The sequence below is a fragment of the Primulina eburnea genome, chromosome 2 (assembly GCF_022965805.1).
Source record: "Primulina eburnea isolate SZY01 chromosome 2, ASM2296580v1, whole genome shotgun sequence".
NCBI classification, from domain to species: Eukaryota; Viridiplantae; Streptophyta; class Magnoliopsida; order Lamiales; family Gesneriaceae; genus Primulina; species Primulina eburnea.
In genome coordinates, this window is record NC_133102.1 from 37174744 (window position 1) to 37185997 (window position 11254).

General features: G+C 37.1%; 1 protein-coding gene across 2 annotated transcripts; it reads right to left on the bottom strand.

Annotated features, from left to right (window-relative positions):
* Nucleotides 1-1652: 1652 nt before the first annotated feature.
* Nucleotides 1653-10853, bottom strand: LOC140823085 (serine/threonine-protein kinase BSK5-like). 2 transcript variants are annotated; one of them, XM_073184211.1, is made up of 10 exons: nucleotides 10518-10853; nucleotides 10229-10449; nucleotides 9976-10111; nucleotides 9380-9513; nucleotides 9146-9251; nucleotides 3399-3484; nucleotides 2839-3027; nucleotides 2517-2672; nucleotides 2272-2385; nucleotides 1653-1938 (listed from the first exon to the last, which is right to left on the bottom strand). In XM_073184211.1, the coding sequence occupies exons 1-10, from the start codon at nucleotides 10597-10599 to the stop codon at nucleotides 1699-1701; spliced, it is 1464 nt and encodes a 487-aa protein (XP_073040312.1). In that variant the 5' UTR covers nucleotides 10600-10853; the 3' UTR covers nucleotides 1653-1698. The 2 variants fall into 2 exon arrangements, with proteins under 2 accessions (XP_073040312.1, XP_073040313.1); XM_073184212.1 differs by having other exon boundaries at nucleotides 10701-10838.
* Nucleotides 10854-11254: the final 401 nt, after the last annotated feature.

Below are 11254 nucleotides of genomic sequence, written 5' to 3' on the forward strand. Positions count from 1 at the left end.
GTTGTTGTTCTAGTTTCTGGATTCTTGTTTGAATATCCTTTAGTATTCCAAGAATTTCTTCTTGGTTTTTAAGGATTTCTTCAACTCGTTGAAGTACAAAGTATAGCATGTTGCCATAATTTTGTACTGTTTTCTGAATTTCTCTAAGATCTAAAGAGAGCTTAGAGGAGTCTGGTACAATTTCCAGAAATTTATTTGCTTGAATCATAAGTTTACCTGAGAATTTACCTGAGGGTACTGATGCTTCCTTTTCTGTTCTTGATATCTAACCAAGGTTAGATAAACTTGTGTGTATTCCAAAATATTGGAATAGATCTTGTAAATTATTTTTCTCGAACCTAAGTTCGGATTCATAAATTTTTCGAAATTCTCCTTCTCATACAATTAGTTACTTAGTAATAATAAAATTTGTGTTTGAAATAAATCAACCTAAAGCTTTGATACCATTTTCAAAAGCGCGGGATCAATTTAAATAAAATAGGGAATAAGGGTAATATGGGTATTAAGATAAGCTTTTTCTCTCTCCAGAGAGTAAGGAACAAAATGAATTTGATTTGGGGACTGATTCTCAATTTACCCTTAGAACATTCATATTATCGTTCAAAATCACGTGTCAAACTAATGTAGGTGCCGACAGTGCTCATCAGTGTCAAATTTATAATATTATTTTAATTTTAATTAAATTATACTCGTAAAATAATATAAAATAATTTTAGATAATAAATATATTTAAAAATATTATCATTTAGTTAAGTAATAATCATTTAAATTGTGTAAATAAAATTGAAAATATATTTATGTAATATAAAATAAGAACAAAGATGAATAAGTGGATAATGAAACTCAAAAATAATAAATGTTAATATTAAAATGAATATGGAAAAATGGATATGCTAATATAATATGTATGTGACATATTGACCTTACGATTTTTTATGAGGTTGTGAGTGTTGTAATACCCACCAATGTTGATGTCAATAAAGGACTTGCTAATTTGAGGAGTGAGACTTATATTACTAAATTAAATATACTAACAAAATTAAATAAATTACTGATCTAAATTATTTAATATATACATACAACGAGACGGATTTACTAAAACTCGTTACCCACCTCAGTTCTGGTTCGATATCCGTTGATCGAGTTTCAACCTGTTCCGAACGAGACGAGTTTAACATGGGTCTGAGTTTAAACATAATATTTTGTCATCCATATATTCAATACAAACAAGGAGGGATACGAAAACACTTCATGTTCCAATTTCCATATTCATTGAAATATTTTGTTTTTGTAATTTATTTTTTTCTCGATGCTTTATCGTCCCGCCATTATATATAAATATATACATTTTTTTCATCATATTGAATAATGAACATTAATCCAAAATTGTAGTATTGAAATATTTGTATTCTGTTATAATAAGTTTAATATAGAAGTATATAATTTGTTATTAGTTGAATATAATTAATATAAGTTATAGATTAACTTTAATATTTACCAATTTTTTTAATTTATGAATAAAATTTTATATAATTTTTAGCAGGTCAATCAAGGTTGACATTGGACCTGCCAGATTGTAAGTCAGGACAGGACAGTCACCCGTAATCTTGTCATAAGAACAGGAGATTGTACCTGGACCTATATATATATATATATATATATATATATATATATACACACACACACACACATGAATGTTTATATGTTCCATTTGGCACTCAAAGAGGAGCCATCGTCGAGAGTTTTTCGTGCATCGTCGTCCATTCCAAGAATAAAGAGCGCGGCGGCTTGAAGATACAAAGCAACAGGCCAATCTGGGGATGACATTTGAGCTTGCAAAGCGTCTGCCAGAGCTTCTTGTACTTTGTCTTCCATTAGGTAACACAAGCTACGCCGAGCAATCACAGTTGGGGAGACCATAATCCCACCATTTATAAACTGCAAAGCAAAACATAAACCAAATCCCACCATTAACAGAGCACTTTCAAATCTCTCTCAATCGAAATCAGCATCGACACAGCCACAAATGGATGGCATTTAGATTTAACAAATTTATCATGGCTCTTTTGATAATCGTCTAGTACGGTGTTTAAGAGTTGCCATATCCCTTGCACATTATTGTGACAGATAATGTATCATAGATTCGAAAGCACTTCAAGATTAGTCATTATCACGATGAACATACAATCTAAATTTTGTAAGAAAAAGTTCAGGTATGTAACTTCTATAAGCTACTGTCATTATAGCCTAAAATTGAGATCGATGCCTTACCTTTGTGTAGCAACTAATCGCAGTGGTGATGTCTTTCTCACGAAATGCAGCGTCGCCACGCTTCCGACAATTCAAGCATTCTTGAAGCTGGCTTGTCCACATCTGAAACGAGAGCTAAGGGGGAGGGTGGGGGGGAAGGATACACATTTACAAGGGAGAAGACATTCTAAATGTAAATTTGATCCAATTAGTTTATATAGTTTTTGAGACATATGGCATACAACACAGTTTTTAGGAACACAAACCTCACTGGAAACTCCCTCATCATCATTGTAACCAACCTTCTCTAGTATCTGGTGTATAGCTGTTAGGTTTAATCTTGCGCACGCCTCACCGAGGGGTGATAGCTTTTGTGTGGCAGATGTAGGTTGATCGATCCCCAAGAGTTCATGAGATGGTGTCTGCAAATTTCGACACCATAACAAGATGCAGTCATTTTCCTAACACCCCCCCAAATCAAGTTTAATTTAGCCAAGGAATTGTAGCTTTATAGTTCTTAGAAATGTTGATTTTAATAATTATCTATAAGTTATTTGGTTTTGATGGTATAAAATTCGAAAAATTTACATCTGTTTCCTTCTGAATAGAAGTAAGGGAGGCTACGAGAGACTTGGCATTTGGCCTTTCCCGAGGTTCAGATTGCAAACAATACGAAGCCAGTTGCATCAATTGAACTCCATCTTCATTTGAAACGTGGCCCTCTAAACAAGAATCCATCAGCATCAGAAAGTTCTTGTCACGTACCAAATCGAGTGCCTAGATACCAAAAATATCATTGGTGGCACTTATTGTCAAAGTTTACATTGTAGCCAACATGACACAAGTCGAAATTCGAAAAAAATTTCCTTCTGTATGATCTATGATAAACACAAGTTTTTCTCAACAGATTAAATGGGAGAGGATGGGTTCAAACACTAGTTAGAACAAAAACCCTCCACCCCAATGTAATTATAAAAAACCAAAACAAATTCAAGAACATGTATATATATTTTAACTAAAGAAATGCAAAATAAAAATGCTAAGATGCAACTACACTACTAACTACATGATGAACCTTCAGCACACTTAATCCAGCATTGAATAATTTGGAAGTATGCTTTTAAATAAAGCAAGAAGAAGCAATTTACATGGCTAGGTGGAATATGTTTGCCACTGAGAAGATCAAGCAATAAGGTGCCAAAACTGTAAATTACACTTTCTGGAGTGACTCTACCTGCCAAATTATAACAATGAAGTTAGGCAAACTTTATTTTCCATTCATTTAAGTGAACCAACAAAATGTTCACCAGAAATTACAAATAAATAAATAAACTCGCGAATTTTTGTGTTCTTTATGTCACTCTGTATATGTTAGGACCACATTCATTAATATGGTGTCGGGCCAATACATTGAATTGTATGCAAATGCATTTTGCATCTCGTCAAAAACCTGTACAATTGGTTGAATGGTGGCCAGCAGAAGAATAAATGCATTCCTTGTGTTTACACGGGAAAACTCGCCTATAAATACGAGCATAATTCGTATTGTTTAATTATCCCAGAAGCAATTACAAAGCTTCGTATAAGAGAGAAAAAAAGAGAGTTTTTTTGTTCTCTTGTGCGAGTTAGAGAAAATATTTTCTCGGTTATACTCGGGTTGGGAGTGTGAGATATTTAGTGTATCATTGTGTACACTTGTTGTAATATTTCTCCGGTTATAAAAGATCTGCAGTAGCTCCGTGGACGTAGCCTATTTTTGGGTGAACCACGTAAATCTTGTGTTCTTGTTGATTATTTTATTCCGCAGTTTTTCGGCAATATTATCATCGTGATCGGCATCGCTTCGGCGTAATTCCCTAACAACTGGTATCAGAGCCTTGTTGTGAAAATTTCTTAAGAATTCTGAGTATGCTCTGTGGTTGCAGCTTTGTCTGATCTTCCACATCAGAAAAGATTTTTTAGATTTTTTGCTAAGGTTAGAGAAGTGATGGCCGGAGATGATGGATCGGGACCGGGAATCAACAAGTTCGACGGAACAGATTTTTCGTTCTGGCGGTTACAGATAAGAGATTAACTGTACAGTAAGAAGCTGCATCAACCTCTATCAGGAAAGAAACCGGAAAAGATGGAGGATGATGATTGGGAGCTTCTTGACCGACAGGTTTTAGGTGTCATACGATTGACCCTAACAAAGGACGTGGCGCATAACGTGGCGGAGGCCAAAACCACGGAGGAAATGATGTCTATTTTATCGGACATGTACGAGAAGCCATCAGCAAACAATAAAGTACATCTCATGAAGAAGTTATTCAACTTGAAGATGGGAGAAGGTGCTTCGGTGGCAAAACACATAAATGAATTCAACACGATTGTCTCCCAGCTGACATCAGTGGACATCAAATTTGATGATGAGATTCGGGCACTTATTCTTCTGGCGTCTTTACCAGACAGTTGGGAACCGATGCGGGCAGCGGTTAGCAACTCTGTTGGAAAAGGGAAACTACAACTCAATGATGTTAGAGATCAAATCCTTGCTGAAGAAGTTCGCAGGAAAGACTCGGACGAAGCAACATCATCAAGATCTGCTCTAAATCTTGATAACAGAGGAAGAGGCAGGAGTGGTGAAAGGAGTTACAACCGATGGCGCGGTAGATCCAAATCCAGAAATGGCAAAGACAAAAACATCCTTGAAAAGAATATGAAGTGCTGGAGCTGTGGTGAGACTGGTCACCTGAAAAAGAACTGCAGATCAACGAAGAATAATGCCAATGCTGTCACTGAGGAAGCACATGATGCTCTGCTATTATCCATGGAAAGCCCTGTTGATTCTTGGGTTATGGATTCGGGAGCTTCGTTTCATACCACTGGTGATCGCGATGTGTTTGACAATTACATCGCTGGCGATTACGGAAAAGTTTTCCTGGCTGATGGAAAACCCTTGGAAATTGTAGGTATGGGTGATGTACGGATGAAGATGTCAAATGGATCTGTCTGGAAAATCAACAAAGTCAGGCATGTACCAAAATTGACACGCAATCTGATCTCGGTGGGACAACTCGATGATGAAGGCCACAATGTGACTTTCGGTGATGGTTCTTGGAAAGTGAACAAAGGAGCTATGATCGTTGCTCGAGGAAAGAAAACTGGAACACTGTATATGACTTCCAGTTGCAGAGACACATTAGCAGCTGTGGATGCTGGAGCCAATTCAAGTCTATGGCATTATAGACTTGGACATATGAGTGAGAAAGGAATGAAGATGTTGGTGTCAAAAGAAAAGCTACCAGAATTAAAGGCTGTTGAACACCAACTATGTGAAAGCTGTATCTTTGGAAAGCAGAAGAAGGTGAGCTTTTCAAAAGGCGGTAGAGAACCCAAAGCAGCAAAGTTGGAGCTGGTTCATACTGATGTATGGGGACCATCTCCTGTGACATCCCTTGGAGGCTCGAGATACTATGTCACATTCATTGACGATTCGAGTAGAAAAGTTTGGGTTTATTTTCTGAAAAATAAATCTGATGTTTATGAGACCTTTAAAAGGTGGAAAGCCATGGTGGAAAATGAGACCAACTTGAAGGTGAAGTGCTTACGGTCTGATAATGGTGGAGAATATGAAGATGATGAGTTCAAGAAATATTGTGCACAGAACGGGATCAAGATGGAGAAAACCATTCCTGGTACACCTCAACAGAATGGTGTAGCTGAAAGAATGAACAGGACCTTGAATGAACGCGCAAGGAGCATGAGATTGCATTCTGGATTGCCAAAATCATTATGGGCTGATGCTGTTAACACTGCAGCATATCTGATCAATAGAGGACCTTCGATACCGCTTGACTGCAGAATACCCGAAGAGGTATGGAGCGGCAAAGAAGTAAATCTTTCTTTCTTGAAAGTGTTTGGATGTCTATCCTATGTTCATATTGATTCAGCAAGCAGAACAAAACTTGATCTTAAATCAAAGAAGTGTTTCTTTATTGGTTATGGAGATAATGAATTTGGTTATCGTTTCTGGGATGACCAAAATCGGAAGATCATTCGGAGCAGGGATGTAATATTTAATGAGCAACTTCTGTACAAGGACAAGTCAGACATTGGAGCTGGAGATGAATGTCCTGAAGTCAAGAAAACCGATGAAGTGCCATTGACATATATTCCTGTGAATGAATCGAAAACCAGTAACCAGGAAGATGAAGAAGAAACTGCACAAGATGATGACCCACAAACTCCGGTGATTGAACTCAGGAGATCTTTGAGAACCATTAGACCACCTGAGAGATACTCCCCTGCACTTCATTATATTTTGCTGACAGACAAAGGTGAACCGGAGACCTATGAAGAGGCAATGCAAAATGATGATTCAACCAAGTGGGAGTTGGCCATGGAAGATGAGATGGATTCACTGTCATCCAATCAGACGTGGGAGTTGACAGAACTTCCGCAAGGCAAAAAGGCGTTACATAACAAGTGGGTGTACGGGTTAAAAGAAGAGCATGATGGTAGCAAGCGGTACAAGGCAAGACTTGTTGTAAAAGGCTTCCAACAACGGGAAGGAATTGATTACACTGAGATTTTCTCTCCGGTGGTTAAATTAACCACTATCAGGACAGTACTTGGAATAGTGGCGAAGGAAAATTTACATTTGGAGCAGTTGGATGTAAAGATTGCGTTTCTTCACGGTGACCTAGATGAAGAAATTTATATGAAACAGCCACAGGGCTTTGAAGTACGGGGAAAAGAGAAAATGGTGTGCAAACTTCAGAAGAGCTTGTACGGTCTCAAACAAGCTCCAAGATAGTGGTACAAGAAGTTTGATGGATTCATGAGTGAAAATGGTTTCCTAAGGTGTCAAGCTGATCACTGCTGTTATGTGAAAAAGTTTGACGGTTCTTATATCATACTACTGCTGTATGTAGATGATATGCTGATAGCTGGAGCTTGTCTGGAAGAAATTGATAAACTCAAGAAAGATTTATCAAAGGAATTTGCCATGAAGGATTTGGGTGCTGCAAAACAAATCCTTGGAATGAGGATCTTAAGAGACCGGGTGAATGGAATCTTGAAGTTATCTCAAGAAGAGTACGTGAAAAAGGTGGTTAGCAGATTTAATATGGATGAAGCTAAATCTGTGAGTACTCCTTTGGCTAGTCATTTCAAACTAACCAAAGCACAATCACCATCGACGGAGCAGGAGCAGGCTTATATGAATAAGGTTCATTATGCTTCTGCTGTCGGAAGCCTCATGTATGCAATGGTGTGTACAAGACCAGACATAGCACATGCAGTGGGAGTTGTGAGCAGGTTTATGAGTAATCCAGGAAAGCAACAATGGGAAGCAGTTAAGTGGATTCTCAGGTATTTGAAAGGTACTGCTAGCTGTTCTTTATGCTTCAGGAGGTCAAAATTGGGCTTACAAGGTTTTGTCGATGCCGATCTAGGTGGTGACCTGGATGGCAGGAAAAGTACTACTGGATATGTGTTCACATTAGGTGGTACAGTTGTAAGCTGGGTGTCTAAGCTGCAAAAGATTGTTGCGCTTTCGACTACTGAGGCTGAGTATGTTGCAGTTACAGAAGCTAGTAAGGAGATGATATGGTTGAGATCCTTTCTGGAAGAATTGGGTCAGAAGATTGAAGATAGCACGTTACACTGTGACAGTCAGAGTGCTATTCATTTAGCAAAAAATCCTGTTTATCATGCTAGGACAAAGCATATACAGGTTAGGCACCATTTCATCAGATCAGTGCTGGAAGATGGAATTTTGATGCTGGAGAAAATTCCTGGAAGTAAGAATCCAGCCGATATGCTCACAAAGACAGTAACCATTGACAAACTGAAGTTGTGTTCAACTTCAGTCGGACTGCAAGTATAAATGGAGAGATATGAGCTGCTGCAATGATGATGTGAAGTCATAATTGAAATCAAGTCTTCAAGTGGGAGAAATGTTAGGACCACATTCATTAATATGGTGTCGGGCCAATACATTGAATTGTATGCAAATGCATTTTGCATCTCGTCAAAAACCTGTACAATTGGTTGAATGGTGGCCAGCAGAAGAATAAATGCATTCCTTGTGTTTACACGGGAAAACTCGCCTATAAATACGAGCATAATTCGTATTGTTTAATTATCCCAGAAGCAATTACAAAGCTTCGTATAAGAGAGAAAAAAAGAGAGTTTTTTTTGTTCTCTTGTGCGAGTTAGAGAAAATATTTTCTCGGTTATACTCGGGTTGGGAGTGTGAGATATTTAGTGTATCATTGTGTACACTTGTTGTAATATTTCTCCGGTTATAAAAGATCTGCAGTAGCTCCGTGGACGTAGCCTATTTTTGAGTGAACCACGTAAATCTTGTGTTCTTGTTGATTATTTTATTCCGCAATTTTTCGGCAATATTATCATCGTGATCGGCATCGCTTCGGCGTAATTCCCTAACAGTATACATGGTTAAGCTTGTAAACTCAATCACACATTATATAAAATGTTTGTAGGTATTTGAACAAACTTAGAAGGTGCATTAAAGTGTGTAATATATCACTTTGAAAATGATTTCTTTACCTTCCAAAGTAAAACATCTGGTCTTTTAAGCCCTTTTATGTCCTGAGGCTAACACTTCTTATTTTCAAATATGTATAAATATTTGTTGCATGAATGAAAAGTTTGCATTAAAAACATATTCCAAGTTCAGGGAGTAAATGGTATCATACAACTCAAAACTTATTTACGAAGCGGCAGGGAAAATCTTATGAGATTCAATAGCCTATAAGACCTTATAAGATATTTAAGATAAGATTATCTGACTAACTCTTTAGCTATATCTATAATTTACATTCATGGAAGAGCCATATAATCAAAATTTACTAAGTGAGAAAAGCTTCAAGAAAGAATCAATTACCTGTTCTTAAATATTCAGGAGGGGTGAATGATAAATTTGTACTGAAACTCTTTCCATCCCTGCTGTTCTTCATCAATCCAAAGCATGATAGCTTGGGATTACCATTCTTGAGCATAACAAAGTCAGACCAGGAAAAAAAAGGAAAAGTAAAAGAAAGTCAGAATCATAACAATACATCCATTTGTAATCTTAACAGAACAGCATTATCAGAACACATTGGATGAAAGAGCGCACTTGATCGAACAAAACTCTGTAAGCATTAAGATCATGATACAGTGCCCGCCCTTTGCCACTGCAGTAGTCTACAGCTTGTGCTATGCATAAGGCCACTCTCAATCTCATTGCCCATTTCAGCGGTTTATTTTCCCCTGTATTTAGTTAAATAACTAAGTAAAGAATAAGTTCAAAGCTTTAAAATAAGAACTTCATCCATTCATGACTCGCCAAAAATAACTCTAAGAAATCAACACAGCTGACATTTGACCTGAGAAATCTCCAAAATGAAAGTGAAAGGATCGCAGTCAACAAAGAGTAAGTAGCACAAACCAAGATTAGAAGGGGTCCCAGTTTGAAGGTTAGATTAAGATATAATATTCTGCAGTTATTCTACTTAAATTATACTATTCCAAGCACTCAACGATTGAAATCAATAGTTTTAGATAGTGATTTTCCAAATCAAAGTTCCATGTTTGTGTATGAAAATCACCGAGTATTGCATGAAAATGATTGATATATAGGGCCATTATCAATTATTCCCCATAAAATTGATGTCTTCAAAAAATCCTCCCAGCTCTATAAGCAAATAAGTTGCAAGATTGACAAGAACTCACAATGAAATAAATGTTTTGAAAGAGTTTCATGAGGCATATATTCGGCGACGAGCAACCTTTCATCCCCTTCGCAACAACATCCTAACAAATTCGCCAACCTCGGGCTCCGAAGGTTACCAACTTCCCTTGCTTCCTCCTAAAAATTTCAGTCAATCATTGCCATCCACAATCAATTTGCCTAAACGCAGTTATTGTCACAAAAGTAGGAAACTCATTTGAAATAAAAAAAGGTCTCAAGAAAACAAGAAACAACAAGAAACTGGCGAGAATTGGGCCAAGCAAACTGGTTGAATCGCTTGATGGCAATAAAACCACCGCCATCTTTGAGCAGGCCTTTGTAGACCACATTAGGTGCTTTTTCTCCCTGTTCGGATACGATGTTGGCCACAGAGAAACCCGAGGTGGAAACCTTGAGCTCTTCGAATCCAAACTCTTTGAAAGCTGGCAACTTTTGGTCACCATCCTCACATCCATCTAATAGCAACAAAAATCAAATCATTATCCAATAAAATCATTTTGCATAGGATGTGAGCATCATGTACCAATATGTGACGAACAAATGACGTTCGTTTCGTTGTTGGAAAGCCACCAGCACATGCTCAGAACGGAACAACAGGCTCCCATTATAAGGAAACGCAACAAATGCAATAGAATCAAGCAAATTGAACACAAAGAGCAATTATAAGAGATGCAAATGGTAATCTTTCACTGTCTTTTCTTCTCACCCCAAACCCCTCTTCACGTCATGGCAGCGCTTGTGGCGGCACCGAAACAGAGCAAGGGGAAGGGGAGAGGAGACGGCGGCCTTTTCCCGTTCCTCCTGAATGGTGTCATTCAAATCCAGGAGAAGAGAATCTGGTCCCAAGGTGGAAAACAAATATTTGCAGGTGGGTGATGCATGCATTCCACGTTGAAATATAACAAAATAAATCTCATATTAGACCTTTTTAAATAAATAAATATTATATATAATTTATTTAGATTTTACATTATAAACTTAAATACAACCAAATTCCCCAAGAATGACATGTTTGTATTGTTCCATATTTCACTCGTTTCTATATGCAAATCTTGCTTCAGCTACGGTTGATGATAAGTTACTCTTAAAATATTATACTAAAAATTCTATCAAATGGTCCATATTTGTATTTTCTTAATAAAGTACAACGTATTCTATGCTAGGTATTGTCAGGTATAGTAAGATAACTGACATATAAATGTTTGACTTATAGACATAAGTTCAATTTTTTTATCAAATTTTTTCAGATGAGTCTGTCAT